This window comes from Littorina saxatilis, linkage group LG16, assembly GCF_037325665.1.
Source record: "Littorina saxatilis isolate snail1 linkage group LG16, US_GU_Lsax_2.0, whole genome shotgun sequence".
In the NCBI taxonomy this organism is placed as follows: domain Eukaryota; kingdom Metazoa; phylum Mollusca; class Gastropoda; order Littorinimorpha; family Littorinidae; genus Littorina; species Littorina saxatilis.
This window is the reverse complement of record NC_090260.1, coordinates 10,635,066-10,658,517: the sequence shown is the minus strand read 5'-3', so window position 1 is coordinate 10,658,517 and position 23,452 is coordinate 10,635,066. Positions and strand designations below refer to the sequence as shown.

The 23,452-nt window shown below is 42.1% G+C and overlaps 1 protein-coding gene across 1 annotated transcript; it reads left to right on the top strand.

Annotated features, from left to right (window-relative positions):
- Window positions 1-866: 866 nt before the first annotated feature.
- On the top strand, window positions 867-17,207 carry LOC138950359 (uncharacterized). Its single transcript, XM_070322103.1, has 3 exons — window positions 867-961; window positions 2,264-2,337; window positions 12,996-17,207. The coding sequence occupies exons 2-3, from the start codon at window positions 2,268-2,270 to the stop codon at window positions 17,033-17,035; spliced, it is 4,110 nt and encodes a 1,369-aa protein (XP_070178204.1). The 5' UTR covers window positions 867-961; window positions 2,264-2,267; the 3' UTR covers window positions 17,036-17,207.
- Window positions 17,208-23,452: the final 6,245 nt, after the last annotated feature.

Sequence of the window (23,452 nt, the reverse complement as noted above, 5' to 3'; positions counted from 1 at the left end):
TTGCTACGCTGAAAACACAATAGCTGTTAATAGAGCTGTAACAGCGCAGTCGTATATACAAATATATTCGTAACAACAGGTACGTGTATGGACCTTTCTGTGTGGACCAGTGTCAGCGTAGTCTTTGGGGTGTGATATGTTTACGGCTGCGTAGTATAGTATGACAGTAAATCACATTTTATATTGCTGGAATGTACAGTTTTAGAAATCGAAGGTAGCAGATTGCCATATTGCGTTCAATGAGAATTAGGATATACTTGACTGTCATTGCACTCGCAGTGCGATCCGTGATATTTTATTACCATATGTGTACAGTACCCGGCGAAAGAAACGCAACTCATTCGCGCCCACTGTTGGAAGTGATTTTTCGTCATTTTCAAATTGTAGTAAAATATGAACCAGATAAGGTACATCATAAAGGAAGACAGATTCGTGGAGGATATCGTACTGGCTGTACGATTAGTGATATTAATTTATCGTTTTATTTTGTTATTTTGTCATAAACCGTGTTATACATGGTAGGGGTCAAGCGAGTCGTGACTGCCTGCGTACGTGTCACTTTGACATGCGACAAAAATCGTAAAAATGCATATTGTTCAACTAGGTAAAGACAGTTGGGGAGGAAATTCATTTCGCAACCCCAAATCTGCCGGTAATATTGATTGTGTGTGAGCTTTGACATATTACTATTGCGTTTGCACGCGTTTCTGTCTGCAATAACAGACCAATGAAAGTTATTTTCTACCAGATAACGAGCGCATTAAATAAATGCATTGACGTCATATGTAAAGAACAGAATATTTTACTACACAATAAAACAGTATATAAAACGCTTCCCAGCAGCTGGGAACGAACTTCATTTCAACCAGAGGAGATCGACAGACCCGACTAAGGCTTGACATCCTGACAATATCGCTCAACATTCTGCTCAGTCGGACGAGGACATTTAGACTTCCGGCTGGTAACAGATTCTTTTTCTCTTTTTGCTTCAATCATTGTTTCCGTGAGATATTTTACCACAACCGACTGGTTTGGTTCAGCATTTTAAATACGTTATGCCTTGATTTGCTATTGCAATTTCTGTTAAAAAAAAAGGCGAACTGCTTTGTATCAGTTATTCATCTTTTTTTATTTAAAGATTTACTTTTTCTTGACATAACTGGACACCAACGACTTATAAACTCGTGCCAAAAAGTTAAGCAACCCTCATAATTATTACATCTTAAACGCAATATTACAAATCTATTATAATTATTGAACAGCTATATTAACTCCCTTTATGCTTAAAGTAAACAGCTAGGCATTGTCCAATGTTATTCTTACCCAAATTTGTTCTACACTACTCGTCATAAAAAAACTATACAGATGCGTTTGTGGGCAGATCGTTCTGATGAGGCCGTTGATCGTAAAATCAATTATATGACTGGAAAGGCCGTTTATTCCCCTAACTTAGTCAGAAAACAGATTGAGTTTACATGACATAGTGTCGATACAGGGAAACCTACAACACAGACACCCCCGAAAATCAAATTCGCAAAATCAAGGTTCCCGCGTTAAAATTGACAACAAATCAGAACTGCTGAAACGAAAAATGTTTAGCATGTCCGTAGACAGAACAATCAAATCTGCATCCAAATCAGTTAGTTTTGTTCACATATCTTGTCTAATATGGACGCTATGGCATGCTGAGCGGTGTAGGTGTCAATCCTCTCAGCAGGCATAAAAGGCAGTTTTTGAAGCCGTTTTAGCGGGTAATGAGACAACAAATAGTACATTTAAGTACAGTCAACAGCCTCATCAGAAAGATATGCCATCAAACGCATCTGTAAAGGTTTTTTTATGACGAGTAGTGTAGAACAGAACCTTATTACAACAATATGTAAACTTACACTTTGGAAAGAGAGAGGTTTAACATGTATAAACCGAGGACCAAAGAAGACTATTGAAGTATAACATACACGCAAATTATGCATTCTAACTCTACAACAGCAGTCATTTTAGACATCAGTTCTTGACAGATTGATGTTGCACACAATCCACTAACGACTGCGGTAGCCTAGAATAAACCATTGAAGCGCCTGTTTAGTTTACACGTGCTAAATAGCCACGCAAAAGACCTGTACATATGCGTCATAGTAATGGTGTTGAAGGCCTTAAAAAGTGTCTTTCATCGGGTTTCTTTGACTTGTTCGTGAACATCTTTCTGTAAACCTCCTGTGAGGCGGAGTGGGGCTTTAAACAAAGTATTGTTTTTCTTTTGTAGGACTATGCCTGGTGGGAAGCTGCTTTCGCTGACAGCTCTGCTGTGTGCAGTCCTCCGTGTACAACTTGTCCTAGGTGAGTGGTAAAAGTAGTGGTAGTAGCAGTCAAAATAATAATAATAATGAAAGCTTATATAGCGCGAACCACAATAAATTGTGCTCTCCGCGCTTTACATGTTAACTATGAATAAAAACCATATTATTTTTACATCGAAAAAACATATATACCTCCTAACAAAAAATAATGAACAACAAACTTACAGCAACACATTCTTCCCTTATGTATTTATTTTCATTAATTGTGTTCTCTCATTCTCTCTCTCCGAATTAAGGCATACAGGCCTTGACGTTCTCTATTACATCGATAAAAACACAAGTATACATACATTTGCCTGAAATGACAGTTACACGTTTTTAAAAAACCCATTAATGTAATGATGACTTTAACGGTTTTACACAGTGTAACAGTTTTACACTTGATGTACAGTTTTACTTTACATGTACGGTTTTACTTTACTTAAATCTGACACTGTCCTTTCTTCTCCAAAGAGACAAAGATTTAGATATGGTTCAATAATGATTTAATCAAACCCAACAATCGCTTGATTAATCCAGCATCCTCTGCAGAACATTAGATATTCGCACAGATATTCACAATGGAAGTTCCCGAATTGGTATTCTTCGAAACACAAGTAATACAATGTCAATGATGGCGAATACACGTTATACATATCATATATTCCGTGGAGGTACAAGATGACTGTTCAAACAAAGCGGGTACATCGGCGAAGTCGTCCAACTGGTGGTAGATTTCGTCGGCGGTCCACGCGTAGGTCCGAAGGGCTTGTCATGGTGTAGCTCTCACACAGGTCGGTCATGGAATGGCGTTGGTGCAGCGCATCCTTGTAGACTGACACAGATGACACAATGTAGTCTTCTTGCCAGTTTCTAGCGTCTTCAATCGCTTATCCTCCTCTCTCGCACTTCTTGGGCAAGGGAGGACAGTGTCTGTAATAAAGTGTACTAAATGTGTATTCATCCAACATCGAACTAGGCTGAAACAACGTATGACCGTTTACAGCATCCAGAGTTTGAGATCACACACATCATTTCATCTTCTCACTACGTTCACACGAACAAACAGACGGAATATGACCAAAAAATGTGACCCTCCACCACGGAATGAGTCGCATGTCACCTTTGCATGATTTTTATATTTGTACATTTTCCTAAAGAGTTTTTTATGCTCTATCCATTGGTGAAAACCGTTTTAGAAAAGAGCGAAAACTGTTTGAGTTATAAGCCTGTGACTAAGGTGACCCTCGCACTGTTACCAGACACTCCCCGGACTTATTTTAAGCCTAGCGCAGAACCGCGCGAGGTGACATGCGACTCATTTCGTGGTGGAGGGTCACAAATATGCTTGACTTCGTCAGAAGACTTGTCTCTCGTATCTCGTAACATACCTGTATCACAGCAATTGAATTGCGGCTTTGGCGGCTTCTTCAACCCCCGACAACATTTTGCCGTGTCTGCTTCCACGGACCAAACTCTGTTATGGCTGTTATTACCAAGGTGTCTCCAAGACTACTGAGCTCTGGCATATCTCGTTCTCCTGAGATTAATGATCTGTTCAGGATAATTATCTCAACGGTGATTGTTAGGACCTAATATAGCTATTCTGATAGACACGTGGGGGAATTCGGGGGCTGTGATTGGATCCCTTTTCCGATCATCAAACGATAACGCTACGGAAGTTGGCAAGTTTTTGCCGATATCCAAATGATATCGGCAATAACCAAGACGCATGGTTCCACGTGTATAAAGTACACGCATACCTCGCCAGGTTTGTTTCTGTGACTGGTCGACAGACGATGCCATTTGCTTTTCTTTTGCTTACCGTACATAATATACATTACGTGTAAAATCCAGTTCTTCAACAGGCAACAAACCTTGCACAGTTCAAGAAGCTGCAATCTGAAGCGACCCATCTCTGATTCTAGCAGACGTTCTTTCCAATGTTTAGCACATACTCAGCAAACTCTCCTGTCCCTATGGACAGTGCAATGTTGAAATGAAGTTATCGGTCTCAAACATTTAGTCGTTGACTTTCTTCCGAGACAATCCTTGTTTTCGTATCATCTAAAGACTGATTTACCGCAGTCTTCACCACGCGAATGCCCCAACAGAAGTCAGACTTTCGAACATGTATAGAATATACGTAAGCAAAAAAAAAGATACGTGACGTCATGTGAATCCTGGCATATTGACGTAATGTCAAACATCCGGTTATCTCGAGTCTTCTCTGTATACATGTCCGTGGGTTTTTCAATGTTCAGTGATTTCCGTGGATACATGCGCAAAGGGATCTGCATACTAAAACGTCGTCTGCATTCGACGACATGGACTATTCTGGTAGTTGTTGCTGACAAAAAACATGATTTTAACACAGAAAACAATGTCAGAATAGCTATGTAAACGCTATTGTGTTTTCAGCGTAGCAATAGGGTCCGATATTTAGACTCGAACAAGTATAATGCGACTCGTCTTCGACTCGTCGGCATTATAGGGGAAGGGCTCCTAATATGGACCGGCTCCTAATATGGACCACCTCCTGTTCTGACAAACTAACGGCGCTAGAGCGCTAAAAATAATTTCATTCGCTGTATTCACCCTCTCTGGATAACTTGCACATGTCAAACCAGTTGCAGAAACACAAACCTCAAAACCGTTAGGATTTTTCTCTTTTTTTCACTTTTGGCAGCGTCCACTCTAAATTTGCCGCCTAAAACGGACTCGTTTCTGTCTACAGCCAAAGCTGTTATCACACAAACATTGCTATTTATGACAGCTAAGACCATATTTGTTACATTTTAGCAGTTTTGACCCCGAGTTTCTACTGCAAACCAAAAATAAAAGCAACATCTCAAAGTATGTGTGAGTCCCCTAATATGGACCACCTTCAGCAAATCGAAGAAATTAAAAGCTAAAGGTTATTTTCATTAATTCATTAAGAAGCTTGCTGAAAATAACCTATAACTAGCCCTCGAGATTTAAAAAACAAATAACAAATAGTCTTCTTTTCGTAGAAGTTCATAATTTCACTTATTTTCACTCTGTTTTTGATAAGCTTCTTTAGTTTTCTGGTGTGCTTCAAATAATGCTTTCATCAACCCGAAATAGAAAAATCTAAAGCATCTTTTAATTAGTCTGACTTGTACACTAAGTTGTATCATGTTATTTTGAAGAATAGGGGGCTTTTTACGGTGATTCGTGAAGGCCGCTTTACTGGTCCATATTAGGAGCCTGGGCGCCTAATATGGACCATTTGTGATTGTTTCTGTATTTAATTTTTGCTGAAAATCTATTAAAGCTATTTTACTCTAATTAGGCCTGACAGTTAACCTAAGAGAGAAGGACTACCAAACACAAAATGAAACTTCTTCGTAAGCAAACAAGCTAGTTATCAGCATGAAACAAAAAGTGGTCCATGTTAGGAGCCCTTCCCCTACTTGTCTCGTCTAAATATCGGACCCTATTGCTACGCTGAAAACACAATAGCTGTTAATTATCGATAGATTGATTCCTGAATACTATAACTTGTTTTTTCCTTTGACTCTAGTCGATCTCTGGCTTCTAGGAATCAATGACGTCATTTTCTGTAAATCTTGAAGTACACGTACCCGCGACGCAATTCCTCAAGTCAATGACGCCATTTATTTGCGCGCGCGTGTGCGTGCAAGATCGCGCAAAACCTAGGGTGAAAATAACTTGGCGTATGAAAATGATCGTGCTTATCAAAGAATGAAAACAAATCTGTGTAAGGAAGAGAAAGAGGGTGAGGCACATATACACACATACATATACACACGCACGCAAGTTCACGTCCGAATGTTAATTATTACACTAGAATAGCATTATGTTAAAAATCCTGAAGGAAAACTAACCATTTTCAGACATGACAGATGATGAACACTTTAAAACATCGCTTACATATCACTCAACATGCATATTTGTCAGAATACGATCACTTTTACTTCTTCTGATGCCATTTGTTAATATGGGGATAATGCCGTTGTCCATTGTTCTATGTGTTTGTGGAAACTCTGCTCGGCGTTGTGTCATTTTGGGGGTAAAATCGATTGGATACTTGTTTCAACACACAAAATATCACAGGCACAATATTAGTGAAATCTATGTTTTGTGTCATTCGGGGATGCCCTTAAGTCAAGTTTTGACTTAATGTTTTCAAAAAGACAATGACTCAAGATAAGGGTGGTGGTGTATGTGTGTGTGTTCTGTGTGTTTGTAGAGCGACTCCGAGAAAACTGGACTTACCCTCATTGACCTTGGCATACACACATTAGACTCGTTAAGGGTACAGTATTATGGTTAGTGGTAGTGGTTATCGTCAGCGTTTTGTGCGCAGTCCAAAGGTTAGGGGTCAAAGTTTACGTTTGCGTCCTTTGATCTGCTAATGAGCAGTGGTTGAATCGACATAAATAACGAGCCCTGAAATGTATGTGAAAACTCAGCGAACGCTTGTTTATTCACACAATTCTTTATAACTAGTATGTTCCTGAACAACTTAATGCTACAAATGTCAATTTCATGTGTGATTTATTCCAGGTTAGATGCAATAAATTCTCAGCCAAAGAAATGAAATGGAATGAGTGAATCTGCAGACAGAGAAAGATGCACGCAAACCTTTCTTCTAGCGCATTCAACTTTCTCGACACATTGAACGTTCTGCAAGTGCCTATTCAACACTTGAATGGTTCAAATGTATGAAAGAAACATTACGATTTATCAATACAGACAACATTGCAATAATCGGTTTTTTTCTTTTTCTTTTTTGGCTGTGTCGTCTGCTCCGTGTATGACTTTTTTTCTTTTTCCAACTGAAGAGTCCAGACATGGGACGATACTCTTTCGAATTATTGCAACAGTTGTCTTCCCTCCCATTACGCTAACGAAAGTGAAACTAAACGCACGGGCCAAGACGCCGTTGTCGGTTTCGTTATCGTAAGCGGAATGCGTAATGATACACAGATTTTCCTTGAGTTAACCACAACCACCATCACTAACACTGTGCACTTAATCTCTCTATTCTTCCAGATATTATCCCAAGACCTTTTCTCTCATCATTTTGATCTTTTTTGTTGATGACGTCATATCCGATTTGTCGCAAGAGTTGAGACGGCAATGTGGATGATAATCTTTTTGACACAATCTTAGATCCAATACTGACTGTGGGATTGCATATGAGTTAGGACACAATTAAAACATTTGTTTATGAACATTCTGAAAATGTTCATTGAGATTTAAATCTAAGTAACACATTCAAACATGATCGCTTTGTATTATTAATCATTTTCTGATTCCAAAAATGTATGGGTGTGTCAAATTAACTCTGAAAATGTGCTCATAATAATTATGAGAAAACCAGTCCAATGTTTGAATGCTTCGCCGAGAACAGCGCAACCCGTCTCGGTCTTCTGTTTTGGCTAGCCAAGCCTCCTTAGTATTTTCAATGACTGCTACTGTGTTTTCAATGAATTAATTTTGTAGTTTCAGTCAGATTGACCAAATATTTTGATATCGCTTCACACAACTTGATTAGATATTAAAACTTGAGCGAAAGGGATCTTTTCGAATATCCCAAAATAAAATAGGAGTGCAAAAGTAGTATCACACAGCAAGCCGTGTAGTATTCTGTTTATCTTACATTTTGTTCTTGCGTGCCTTCTACCCCAAACTTCCCGACAGTCCTGTTGCTTTGAATCAACTTACTTTTGAACTTTGAAATCATGTCACTCGGCTGGGCAATCATTCAAATGCATCAGGATTAGTTTGCCTTTCCCAACATTGTGAGTGTTTACTTTCAAAAATTGTGTCAGTTCAAATTGAGCATAATATATGTTCGGTTTCAAAGTGATCGGAAACCATTGTCCTCAAGAACGACACAAAAAGGCATCCACACTAACCTTGCCCTGTTGTATCACTGAGGTCGTAGTGGCAACATTGACGGCACTTCTTTTCCAAAGTAAATGATCTGGCGTCAAAATCCACATAGGAATGGTAGAGTTATCAACATTGTATCAGAGGAAACAACACATTGTTTCGAGAATTTTGTTTGTCTCTGTGACGTTGACATTACGATCATGGTGAAAATTAATGTTGATGTCTATGCCAGGCTGTAGTTTGACCCGACAATATTTACATATTATATATTATTACCAATACAGTGCCCCATATGGCTTTTTGACCAATCAGAACGGATTCTAGGTGACCCTCTAAATGTTATAACGTTCAGGCAGGGACCCTTTTTGTTTATCACACTAAACATAAACAAGACAAAGTAAAAATTTAAATCAACATGCAATATCAGCGCGATTTATTCTAAAGAAATACACTTCAAATGCTGTCAGATAATACTCTCTTTATCTAAAAAAAAAATACCGAAAAGCGAGTTTTGTCGGTGGGTGCTTTACGGAACAGCAAGGCACCGCCCATCCTCTACTCAGAGGCCGACCCGCTCACTTGAAATCTAAATTATCAAAGTTCGAAAAAATTAAGTGAAACTGCGTCACTCGCTTTACGTCAGGTGTATCTTTAGGTAATTTCCCATCCGTCTGGAGTCGGTTCTAAATCTGTCGCTCTCTGTTCAACAAGAAAAACAGAAGAAACCGAAACGCATGTTCAACAAGGTTTATCTTGTGAGATTGTTGTGTGTCAAACGCATTTGACCTGTGAATATTCATCACGTCAGGTGTGTGACTCTGATTGGCTGACCCAGGTCACGAGAATTCTTTGACTGACAGGCATAATCAGGTAGGAGCGCTCAAGTTCCCATTGCGGTTGTTCTGTCTAATTCGCGCGGTCGCTTCAAAATTTCTTTTGGTCGAAATAAAGTAAACGGTAATAAAACCGTTATTTCTAATATGCTGACGGTTAGCAAATGATAACAGGCATGTCTCACAAACGATATCAGCATTCGCCTGAAAGGCTCATGCTTGATATCTTTTTTCTCGACATGCCTGTTATCATTTGCGAACAGTCAGCATATTATAAATAACTCATACTAACGTGAAGACATGGTCTAGTTATGAAATAGGTAGTGTATGATAACGTTCGGTTCCGCATTTCCAAACCGGCTGACGGGACAGTACAACCAAACATCCATTGCTGGTTGTCCTTCGGGTCCGAAGAAGACCTTTTTGTTTTGCATCCTATCTATGTACACGGAGGTGGCTCTGCAATCCTAGTCTGGAGGTCCAGAGGTTCCGGGAGATGAAAACCGAATTAATCCAAACAAGATAACGATGAAAATGTACTCACCACCAAAACCAAACACCCAGCACCATGGACAATCAAACATGACAGGGTTGGACGTGTGTGTGTGTAGGGGGGGTGAGCGATCTACGTGTGGCACAAATACTCATCTCCAAAAGAAAAGAAAAAATGATACAGACAATTTAATATCATGGCAATGTCTAAGCTCAAACTGATATCCTGGCAATGTCTAAGCTCAGACTGATATCATGGCATTGTCTAAGCTGAGACTGATATCATGGCAATGTCTAAGCTCAAACTGATATCATGGCATTGTCTAAGCTGAGACTGATATCATGACAATGTCTAAGCTCAGACTGATATCATGACAATGTCTCAGCTCAGACTGATATCATGGCAATGTCAAAGCTGAGACTGATATCATGGCAATGTCTAAGCTCAGACTGATATCATGGCAATGTCTAAGCTCAGACTGATATCATGACAATGTCTAAGCTCAGACTGATATCATGACAATGTCTAAGCTCAGACTGATATCATGGCAATGTCAAAGCTGAGACTGATATTATGACAATGTCTAAGCTGAGACTGATATCATGGCAATGTCTAAGCTCAGACTGATATCATGACAATGTCTCAGCTCAGACTGATATTATGACAATGTCTAAGCTGAGACTGATATTATGACAATGTCTAAGCTCAGACTGATATCATGACAATGTCTAAGCTGAGACTGATATCATGACAATGTCTAAGCTCAGACTGATATCATGACAATGTCTAAGCTGAGACTGATATTATGACAATGTCTAAGCTCAGACTGATATCATGACAATGTCTAAGCTGAGACTGATATCATGGCAATGTCTAAGCTCAGACTGATATCATGACAATGTCTAAGCTAAGACTGATATTATGACAATGTCTAAGCTGAGACTGATATCATGACAATGTCTAAGCTCAGACTGATATCATGGCAATGTCTAAGCTGAGACTGATATCATGGCAATGTCAAAGCTGAGACTGATATCATGGCAATGTCTAAGCTCAGACTGATATCATGGCAATGTCTAAGCTCAGACTGATATCATGACAATGTCTAAGCTCAGACTGATATCATGGCAATGTCTAAGCTCAGACTGATATCATGGCAAGTCTAAGCTCAGACTGATATCATGGCAATGTCTAAGCTGAGACTGATATCATGGCAATGTCTAAGCTCAGACTGATATCATGACAATGTCTAAGCTCAGACTGATATCATGACAATGTCTCAGCTCAGACTGATATCATGGCAATGTCTAAGCTCAGACTGATATCATGGCAATGTCTAAGCTCAGACTGATATCATGACAATGTCTAAGCTAAGACTGATATCATGACAATGTCTAAGCTCAGACTGATATCATGGCAATGTGTCACGTTTCATAGATCACAGAAGGTGATTATGAACGGTTAGTTACTACTAACTAACTAACTAACCACACCACGATCCACTCTCGCAGTCACACAACAAAGATAGAATCAACAAAAGTATAAGTTTCAGACGCCTGTTTATATACTATCTCGCCACCTCCCTCGAGACTTCACTCCAAAAGATGTTTTACGTTCAAAACGTAAAAAAGGGGTCACTGACAAAAATGCCAGTTAAAGTTTAGAACATGATAATAACACGCTGATCTCGTGTAAAGACAGGAAAGATAACTGGTCTGCCTAAAAGCGCTGGTTAATGCAGGTGTCACACACCCCACGTTGTCACCACTCAAATAAAATCACCAACATGAAAGAGGACAAGGTGGTATATAGGGTGCAATGACATGGTACACTTAGCTTTTTGCCACTGAGTGGGCGACCCGTGAATAGTCTATCTCCACAACTGCTCCGTTGATTGAAGTACCGGCTGGCGTGGAACGAAGCAGGGAATAGTGGAGATATCAGGCGCCTCACTCAGTCGCCGAAGGTCCTCCCCGTAGTCTACCAGAAATAGTAGAAAATGTAGCTGGTAGGACGACGACAGCGACAGCAAACCACCAGAACACCAGGTTACAGCAACAAAGATGATCCGGTTACAGCATACCCGCAAAGATCAGTAGTAGGCAGATAGGTAGGCTGCAACAAAAAGCATCGGTGCACTAAACATGCCACGCAACCCTTCACACTCCACCTTTAAACATGTCACCCTTCTATAATTCATAGAGCACGTGGGCCTGCACAACGAACTTTTAAAACATCAAATCAGCTATTTTCCTTCCTTCTCTCCATACCTGCAAAAACCATATACAGATTATACTTTTAGCGTCACAACGAGCAAATTATGCGCTAACCTGGAAAGAACAACAGAGAGTATTTCATTCCACAAACATTGACTCGTCAAACAGCGTTTATAATAACGATTTATTACCTCAACAGCCTAATGAATGTAGCTCTCCTTAATCGAATTCGCTTCCTTTGTATGGCTTTCGCCCGTCGACGAATTTAACGCCACCCCCTTGTGCTGGGCTTTTCTTCTGCGTTGAAAGTCTCCAACGCTCAGCCAAGAAACACCTGACAACCTCGTCCTCAGAAACATGTAATGCAGCGAAAGGCGGTCACTCCTCACTAAGAGCCTTCCTGGACACGCAGAGCAGGCACGTTGACATAGAAAATTATATCACCACGTGTTGAAAAAAACATCAACTCTCAAGACGAGGAAACAACTGACTCCTATCGTGCTTAATGCCAAAGTGGGCAGTTTCAAGGTCTCCCCCAAACCTCATCGAAAACATCACGTGACTCCAGCGACCAATCGCTATCGTCACAAGTACGTGGAACCCCTGTATAAAAATCACGCCTTGCATTCACAGCTCCGTCGTGGAGATAAAACGAATTTCCCGTGCTTTAAGCTCAGTCGCGAAAAGTCAGTCGCGACCAGCACAGGCGCTTTGCATCGCAATTTGAGAAAGGCACCCCACAGAGTGTTCCTTTCTTAAACCATGTCACCAAACCGTGACACAATGTCCAAGCTCAGATTGATATCATGGCAATGTCAAAGCTGAGATTGATATCATGGCAATGTCTAAGCTCAGACTGATATCATGACAATGTCTAAGCTGAGACTGATATCTTGACAATGTCTAAGCTCAGACTGATATCATGGCAATGTCTCAGCTGAGACTGATATCATGGCAATGTCTAAGCTGAGACTGATATCATGGCAATGTCTAAGCTGAGACTGATATCATGGCAATGTCTAAGCTCAGACGGCACCATATACTGTAGCACCATTTTGCTTCACATTAGGACAAATGTTTTGTTCAGGGGGACAAGCCCCCGGAGCTTCGCCCCCCCCCTCCCTCAAGGACGTTGAGGTACATGTTGCTTTGTTTCTTTTTCTTCCGGTGAGTACAGTTTCCTTGTTATGACACAACCATTGTAATTGTGGTTGTCTTATTTTTACAGGTGCATCCTGTGGTTCACAAGCTCTGAACTCAACCAACAATGCTTGTTGCGGTGACCAGGCTTACAACAACAGGACTCACATGTGTTGCCTGGGAACAGCTCGAGAAAGGGAAACAATCAGCAGTAGTTGCTGTGGAAATCAAGCCTACAACCGCTTGACCCAGACATGCTGTGGTGGCGCCATCAATCCAGGGGGAACGTACTACCGATGTTGTGGAACAGGGATGTACGACTATCGGGCGCAAAGCTGCTGCGAATATCAAACCTACAACAGATCCACACACACCTGCTGTAGACGAAGCTTGAAACCAGGCGGAATATACTACCGATGTTGTGGAACTGATATGTATGACAAAAAAACGCACATCTGCTGTGGATCTCAAACCTACAACAGATCCACACACACCTGCTGTGGAGGCGCCATCAAACCAGGGGGAACGAACTACGGATGTTGTGGAACAGGGATGTTTGACTATAGAACGCACATCTGCTGTGGATCTCAAACTTACAACATGAACAGATCCACACACACCTGCTGTGGAGGCGCCATCAAACCAGGGGGAACGTACTACCGATGTTGTGGAACTGATATGTATGACTATAGAACGCAAGGCTGCTGTGAATCTCAAACTTACAACAGATCCACGCACACCTGCTGTGGAGGCGCCATCAAACCAGGGGGAACGAACTACGGATGTTGTGGAACAGGGATGTTTGACTATAGAACGCACATCTGCTGTGGATCTCAAACTTACAACATGAACAGATCCACACACACCTGCTGTGGAGGCGCCATCAAACCAGGGGGAACGTACTACCGATGTTGTGGAACAGGGATGTACGACTATAGAACGCACATCTGCTGTGGATCTCAAACTTACAACAGATCCACACACACCTGCTGTGGTGGCGCCATCAATCCAGGGGGAACGTACTACCGATGTTGTGGAACAGGGATGTACGACTATCGGGCGCAAAGCTGCTGCGAATATCAAACCTACAACAGATCCACACACACCTGCTGTAGACGAAGCTTGAAACCAGGCGGAATATACTACCGATGTTGTGGAACTGATATGTATGACAAAAAAACGCACATCTGCTGTGGATCTCAAACCTACAACAGATCCACACACACCTGCTGTGGAGGCGCCATCAAACCAGGGGGAACGAACTACGGATGTTGTGGAACAGGGATGTTTGACTATAGAACGCACATCTGCTGTGGATCTCAAACTTACAACATGAACAGATCCACACACACCTGCTGTGGAGGCGCCATCAAACCAGGGGGAACGTACTACCGATGTTGTGGAACTGATATGTATGACTATAGAACGCAAGGCTGCTGTGAATCTCAAACTTACAACAGATCCACGCACACCTGCTGTGGAGGCGCCATCAAACCAGGGGGAACGAACTACGGATGTTGTGGAACAGGGATGTTTGACTATAGAACGCACATCTGCTGTGGATCTCAAACTTACAACATGAACAGATCCACACACACCTGCTGTGGAGGCGCCATCAAACCAGGGGGAACGTACTACCGATGTTGTGGAACAGGGATGTACGACTATAGAACGCACATCTGCTGTGGATCTCAAACTTACAACAGATCCACACACACCTGCTGTGGAGGCGCCATCAAACCAGGGGGAACGTACTACTACACATGTTGTGGAACAGAGATGTACAACTATCGGACGCACATCTGCTGTGGATCTCAAACTTACAACAGATCCACACACACCTGCTGTGGAGGCGCCATCAATCCAGGGGGAACATACTACACATGTTGTGGAACAGAGATATACGACTATCGGACGCACATCTGCTGTGGATCTCAAACTTACAACAGATCCACACACACCTGCTGTGGAGGCGCCATCAAACCAGGGGGAACGTACTACGGATGTTGTGGAACAGGGATGTTTGACTATAGAACGCACATCTGCTGTGGATCTCAAACTTACAACAGATCCACACACACCTGCTGTGGAGGCGCCATCAAACCAGGGGGAACGTACTACGGATGTTGTGGAACAGGGATGTACGACTATCGGACGCACCTCTGCTGTGGATCTCAAACTTACAACAGATCCACACACACCTGCTGTGGAGGCGCCATCAAACCAGGGGGAACGTACTACACATGTTGTGGAACAGAGATGTACAACTATCGGACGCACATCTGCTGTGGATCTCAAACTTACAACAGATCCACACACACCTGCTGTGGAGGCGCCATCAAACCAGGCGGAACGTACTACCGATGTTGTGGAACAGGGATGTTTGACTATCGGGCGCAAAGCTGCTGTGGATCTCAAACATACAACAGATCCACACACACCTGCTGTGAAGGCGCCATCAAACCAGGGGGAACGTACTACGGATGTTGTGGAACAGGGATGTTTGACTATAGAACGCACATCTGCTGTGGATCTCAAACTTACAACAGATCCACACACACCTGCTGTGGAGGCGCCATCAAACCAGGGGGAACGTACTACCGATGTTGTGGAACAGGGATGTTTGACTATAGAACGCACATCTGCTGTGGATCTCAAACTTACAACATAATCACACACACCTGCTGCAGTGGCAGAATTCAGTCAGGCGGAACCAACCACACCTGCTGTGGAACTCAGGTGTACAACCACAGGACTCACACCTGCTGCGGAGGAAAACCCCAGCTAGGTGGAACACAGTTCAGATGCTGTGGAGTTGAAGTCTACAACTACACCTCACACAGCTGTTGTTTGGATAAAGCCGTGCCAGGTGGGACCTTTCACAGGTGTTGTGATAGCCAGACGTACGACAAAAGAACACACACCTGCTGCAGAGCTGGAAGGGTGGTTCCAGGCGGTCTAAACCGCTACTGCTGTGGAAACCAAACATATAACAGGTATACAGAGCGTTGTTGCAACGCAGCATTAACCTACAACTATAACAACCAAACCTGTTGCAACGGACAGGTCGTCACAGGTGGAGAGGATCATTACTGCTGCGGGAACAACCTGACATACAACTACAAGACTCACAAATGTTGCAACGGTCACGTGGGGTTGGGTGGTGGCAAGAACAACTGGGGTTGCTGCGGAAACCAGAGCTACAAGTACAAGTCTCACGGCTGCTGTGTAAACCAGATTTACCCGAAAAGAACCCACGGTTGCTGCGGAGCTGAGACTAAAACATTCTACAGCAAACATGAACACACCTGCTGCGTAGGGAAGCTGGTGCCAGGGGGGGTTAATCACATGTGCTGTGGAAACCAGAGCTACCCGAAAAGGACTCACGGTTGCTGCGGATCGGACACTAAAACACCCTACAGCAAACGTGACCACACGTGCTGCAGAGGAGAGCTCCGGTCAGGGGGGATCAATCACCTGTGCTGCGGCAACGACACTTACAACCCCAACACACAGTTATGCTGCGAGGGCAAGATCAAGCCGGGTGGATCTTACCACCGTTGCTGTGGAGCCAAGACGTATGACTCCCGGAAACAGGCATGCTGTGCAAAGAAAGTGGGTGGATCGTACTACTATCGTTGCTGTGGTGACCAGTCCTACAACACGAGAACCGAGGGGTGTTGCAACTCAACACGGGCCTACGACAAGAGGACACACATTTGCTGTGGAAGAAAGGTCAAGGCCGGTGGAAGCAATCACGCTTGTTGCGGGAATCGAGTCTACAACTACCTCACACACGGCTGCTGCTGGACTCGAACCTTCAACCGAACGACCAGCAACTGCTGCACAAGTAGAGTCGTGCCTGGAGGAACGAATCATGGCTGCTGCGGCAAGAAGGCGTACAACTACACCACCCACACCTGTTGCATCGGTAAAATTCTACCTGGAGGGAGGGATTACGGTTGCTGCAGAAAACAGGTCTTCAACTCCAAGACTCACAACTGCTGCGAAAACAAGAACGTCCTGCCGGGAGGAACGAACCACCGTTGCTGTGGCAACCAGACATACAACGCCCTGACCCACACGTGCTGTGCAGGTGAAATCAAGCCAGGCGGGACCGGATTTTAATCCAGTTCCAATCCCCATCCCCTAATCATCGTCCTATCAACTAAAAATAAAGATGACGAAGCTCAAACGTGAAGTTGAGCAATGTTTTATTGATTAGTGTCAACATTTAAAAAACCCAGTTACAACAATGAAATTGTAAACAGAAAAGGGATAATAAATGATCAGGATCAATTCAAGTCGTCTTGTTGGAAATATCAGTATCAAAAACATGTGTGCTTGTGCTGCATGAGATTCTTTTCGTTTTACATGTAACATTCATTATTCCCCCCTCTGCTTCTTTACCTCTGTAAACTTGTAGGGGTAGTTATTTTTCGATAATGACCCAGCAACCAAACAAATAACGACCCAGCAACAGCCTGAATCCTCGATAGTGCAATGGGTTGAGAGGTTGTTCTGTTTCGGTACTACTTTTTGCGACTGAAAAGTTCCGAACGCTCTAATGTACGAAGTATACATCTCTGGAGCAAACAATACAAACATACCGCATTTAAATTAACAACTACAGGCCTGAACACATGAATCTCCATATAAAATCCATGAGTTCGGTTGTTTTCTGAATCTAGATCTGCCGTGCTCAAACCGTTCATCACAAGCAATTTCCCAAGGCAAGTAACTCATACTTTGTCTAGCGACAAGAGTAGTTCCCCTTCTTTTCACTCAGTTCCTTCGACAACAGACTGCAATCCGACGGTCAGTTTTCAACAATATTTCATTTAATAAGCAGATCACACGCAACCAAATGCACACATCTCATCAATTTAAACAACATAAAGGGGTTTCATACACTATTTTCCCCAGAAAACTGAACTTCATACAGTTTTTAACGTTGGAACACGGGTGCAAAAGTTCGTCTGCTAGTCCCATTTGACGAAAAAACATTATCCTAAGCGATTCCAAAACATATACAGAACACACAATATCTGCCTTTGCTGCCACAGCAGAATAACAGCATATCTGTGTACTTGATTTTAGCCCAAAATAGGAAAACTGACAAGAAGTGTTAACAGAATGGAATGATTTGCACAGAACTATACAACCGCGCATTAATCGATCGCCTGCGCAGGTTGACTGGTTGAGAGAATAGGATTCGATCAAACTTTCGCAAAAAAACTCCTCTTTTCTTTGAATAACTGAAGAAAGGAGGAATAAAGAGGTTACACACCTCGTCTCAGTGATTATAAAAAATAATGGTCTCAGTTCGCGGTCATGAAAAAGCTCGCTAAAGCTCGCATTTTTCATGATCCGCTAATTTCGACCATTATTTTTAATAATCACTGAGACTCGGCATGTAACCTCTACGTACTTGCAATGTTTCTGACGCTGGTATATATACACATTTTTTTCAAAACACACACACAAAACACGCACACACACACTCCGTCACTTGCACACCCACATCCACACACATACACACACACACACTAACACACACGAACACACACACACACGAACACACACACACACACACATACACACACACACACACACACACACACACACACACACACACACACACGAAAACACGAACACACACAAACTCTCTACCTCCGTCTCTTACTTACAGTGTCGTATAATAATAATAATAATAAATGAGCATTTATATAGCGCAACATCATAACTTTACAATTATGCTCTTAGCGCTTGACACATTTAAAATTAAAACACAGTTATACAAGCATTTACATCTACATTCATAGTCAACAACGCTTAATTAAAAGCATACACCATCAAAGATACATTACACAAGATTCTTCCACTAACTAAATAATAAAAACATGAATAAAATAGGTAGTGAAAAATCACTAAAACAACAAATAACACTAAGATTAAAACACAGTTATACAAGCATTTACATCTACATTCATAGTCAACAACGCTTTAATTAAAAGCATACACCTTCAAACATACATTACAAAAGAACTAAGTAATAAAAACATGAATAAACAAGAGGCGAAGCCTTCAAGGCTCCCGTAAGAAATCAACAAACAGTAACATAACACAAACTCACTCACTCCGTAACACATACACACACAAACACACACACACACACACACACACACACACACACGCACACACACACACAGTTAAAACTAACGCATCATATCAACTCCATGTATAATTTTCAAAAGAAGGCAAACAGATAAAATGACTAGGGTAATAGGTTAGGTACCTGCCATGTGGGCACTTTTTCCACTGCTGTCCTCAGTCCTATACTTTTCATCAAGACTTGTCACCATGCCGAGTAGATCTAAATTCGGAAGTCTTCATGTGGCTGAGGCATATATCTGACATAGCGTCGATCTTGTTGTAGGTTAACCTCCTTTCTGAAACAAATGGCAAAATGCGATTAGTTATGATGACTACAACCTACACAAATATAAACAGTGTTTTGAAACAGAATAGTCAGGTTATACAAGCCACTTTACCTATGCAGCATGGTAACCCTACAATATGCGAAACATGTCGACTGCAGCAGCCTGGTTCTTAAAATAATTCTGACGGTCAACACAGCCAGAAATGCCAACAAAGACAAGAAAGCTGTTGCAAGGTAAGCTTACCAAACGTTACATAGCGAATCATATGATAGTGCGTAAACAGCAAACAGTAGATCTACAATCAAAGAGAGGATTGAGTCTGGAATGAAACGCGATACAGATCTGGCATTCAAAAACTGTCTTTCACGTTCAAGGAAGTTGTTGCAAGGTACTTAAGACTTACTAAATTGTACAGACAAAACCATGACAGTGCATGTTTTGAATCTGAGGAAAAAATCGTGATCATTTTGACTTTGAGAACAGATTCATTCCGTTTCCTTATATCTGCATGTTCAAGTAAATGGTGGACAGTTTTTTTTCGGGCAGAGTAAACTTAACTTGAGACTCTACTGCAAGTCTTGAAATTCACATAAATCGAACCACGAGCAAAGACATCCAAACATTACAGGCACTTTAGATCAACTCATTTCACTAGAGGTGACTGCCTAGCACTGTGTTTGACATCCGTGTCTGCTGAAATAAAAAGAAATTAAAACAAAACGGATTAACAGTAGGTGACACGTTATCAGAGTGGGAGACACTAGATCTGTCTCTGAACTTACCGGGATACGGCTGCAAGATCGACACTGACTGCCGCGCTTTCGACAGCTCTTCCTCGCGTGGACATTGGAAACACGCTGTGCAGATCAAATTGTAGGAAATCTCCCTTTGGTATCTTCTTTATTTACTTTTCTGGAGCTTAGAAACCGAACAACATGAAATCGTCTTCCCCGGCGAATCGGCGAGGTGAGAACTGGACCACAATCCTTCGCGCGACCCCTGACCTGATCTTGACACCTGACCTGCCGTCTGCATGCCAAACACGACACAAACCAGTCAACTGCTTGTACCCCTTCAAAACCCACCACCACCCGTTTTCTTTGGATACACGCTTTAACTACACACATGCCGACACAATGTTGATCATTGCTTCAATAATTTGAAGATGGTGCTTGAAAATTAACCACGTGAAATGAGTATTTCGGTGTTTAGCCAAAAATGTTAAAGTTTCTACCACAGACATACATACATACATACATACATACATACATACATACATACATACATACATACATACGCACGCACGCACAGACAGACAAAGTTTACCATCGCATAGGCTACACTTACGTGAGCCAAAAAATAGGTGGTGAAAAATCACTAAAACAACAAATAACACTACATGTAGCCTACTGATGGACTGAGAAAACAAAATCAGGGGTTGTATTTCCTGAAGAGGTGCGTTTTAAGTGCTCGTTTGAATGCTTGGGGTGACTGAGAGTGGCGGATGTGAAAGGGGAGAGAATTCCATTGTGTGGGTGCGCAGAAAGTAAAAGTGCGTTGTCCGTATGTTTTGGTTTTGGTGTGTGGAATGGTAAGGATGCGACAGTCAGAAGAGGCACGGAGTTGTCTTGCTGGAGAATAGACGGTGAGGAGTTCAGAGAAGTAAGCAGAAGACGAACCAGAAAAGAAGTTAAAGCAGAGGGTAGACAGTTTGTAGTCAATGCGGGCTTGAATAGGTAACCAGTGCAGTGTGTGAAGAAGTGGTGTTGCGTGATCTCGTTTTCGTGCTTTGAGAATGAGGCGTGCTGCCGAGTTTTGGACTTTTTGTAGTTTATGCAGGAGGTACAGAGGACAGCCAGAGAGAAGAGAGTTGCAGTAGTCAAGTTTAGAAAGAACAAAGGCACAGACAAGAGTGTTAGTTGTTTGAGAGGAGAGTGTGTGGCGAATGGTGCTGATCTTACGAAGCTCAAAATAAGCTGCTCTACAGACTAAAGATATATGTTTGTTAAGGGTCATGTCAGATGAAAGGGTGAATCCAAGGTTTCTAGCTGATGGTGAGAAAAGAATGTCGGTGTTGCCTATTTGAACAGAAACAGGTTGGGGAGAGGGAAATGTAGTGTTCTTCTTTTTGCACAGTAAGACTTCAGTCTTATCATCATTCAGCTTAAGTTTGTTATCAACCATCCAAGATTTAACATCAGTGATGCATGTCTGAATGGTCTGGATGGCGGAATGTGTCTCTGCTGGGGGACTGGGTTTATACAGCTGGGTGTCATCAGCAAAAGACTGATTTAAAACAGAATGGTATGACATGCCATATAAACAGCTCCCGTGGGATTTGAATGCCAACATTAATTTTATTGGTTTAACTGGTTCATTTGGGGTAACACTGGAAAATGATGGGGTTCACATTTTCCGACCCTTCAACTCCCCTCTGGGGGCCCCCCATGACAGGACCCACCAGAACCGACTGAATTCCTAACTCCTCTAATAATGGACAGACTTCTATGATCTTAAGGTCGTTTCTTAAGTGCCTATCATCGACTTCAGGTTATGCCAATGGCAAATTCAGGGTTAGTATCGTCATTATTGGGAGAAGTTCACCTATGCATGTTACCCCAAATGAACCAGTTAAACCAATAAAATCAATTGTTGCATTCAAATCCCACGAAAATACACATCATACCACACAATCATTCTATTTCTCTCTCTCTCTCTCTCTCTCTCTCTCTCTCTCTCTCTCTCTCTCTCTCTCTCTCTCTCTCTCTCTCTCTCTCTCTCTCTCTCTCTCTCTCTCTCTCTCTCACACACACACACATACACACACACACACAAACACACACACATACACACGCACACACACACACACACGTATACATACATACAGACACGTACTTACGCGCGCACGCACGCATGCAAGCACATACAAACACACACACACATACACATACACACACATACACACACACACACACACATACTCACACACACACACACATACACACTCACACACACACAGACACACACACACATACACACACACACACCCACACCCACACACATACACACACACAGACACACATACACACACACACACACAGACACACACCTACACATACATACACACACACACACAAACACACAGAGACACACACACACACACACAGATACACACAGACACACACACAGATACACACACAGACACACACACACATACACACAGACACACACACACACACACACACACACACACACACCAACACCCACACACATAAACAAAACACCACAATATACACATGTTCACCTTGAGCAGTTAAACTGTTTCAAACACATGCACAGAGACTTCACAAAATACATCTGAACATCGTCACTGTTGCTGTGCAAATGGGATCAGTTGCAACCGGCTACGTCATTCAACGTGAAGTGTAGTGAAGTGAACGATCGTCCCTGTGTACCGGCACGACGCACTAACTATTATCGTCAGGATGAGACAGAATAGGTTATGTTTACTCTTAAAATGTGATCACAATTAACGAAAGTAGATTAATTAGTACTACGATCACAATTTAAGAAATCGATCCAAAATGATTTCATCTTATTCTGTATCATTTCCTGATTCCAAAAACATATAGATATGATATGTTGTATTCAAAACAGAAAGTTAACAAGAATACAGAAAAGCGCGCTTTCATGCTTAGCGCAATACGCTACCGCGCTTATCTGGCTTATCAATTTCACTTCGTTTTGCACGTGTGAAGTGAGCGATTTCCTTCTCGAGGGAATTGACGAAGCTGTATTGTCTTGGTGAAAAAATGCAGTGCGTTCAGTTTCATTCTGAGTTTGACAGCTTGACTAAATGTAGTAATTTTGCCTTGCGCGACTTGTGTTTAATTATCTCTGTCCTTACTTAGTCTTAAATGTGACTGCAAACTCCCTGTGACGTCCATTTACAATCCATTGTACTTTTTCTTTTGGGTGGTGTTCCTGTTGAGATGGGCAGACAGGGAAGGAGCTGGTGAACCAAAGGGAAATAACTCTCCCAATAGGGAACTGTTGACTCGTGCAGACCAAGTCCCGCCACCCTGTTGAATATCTCTCTCTC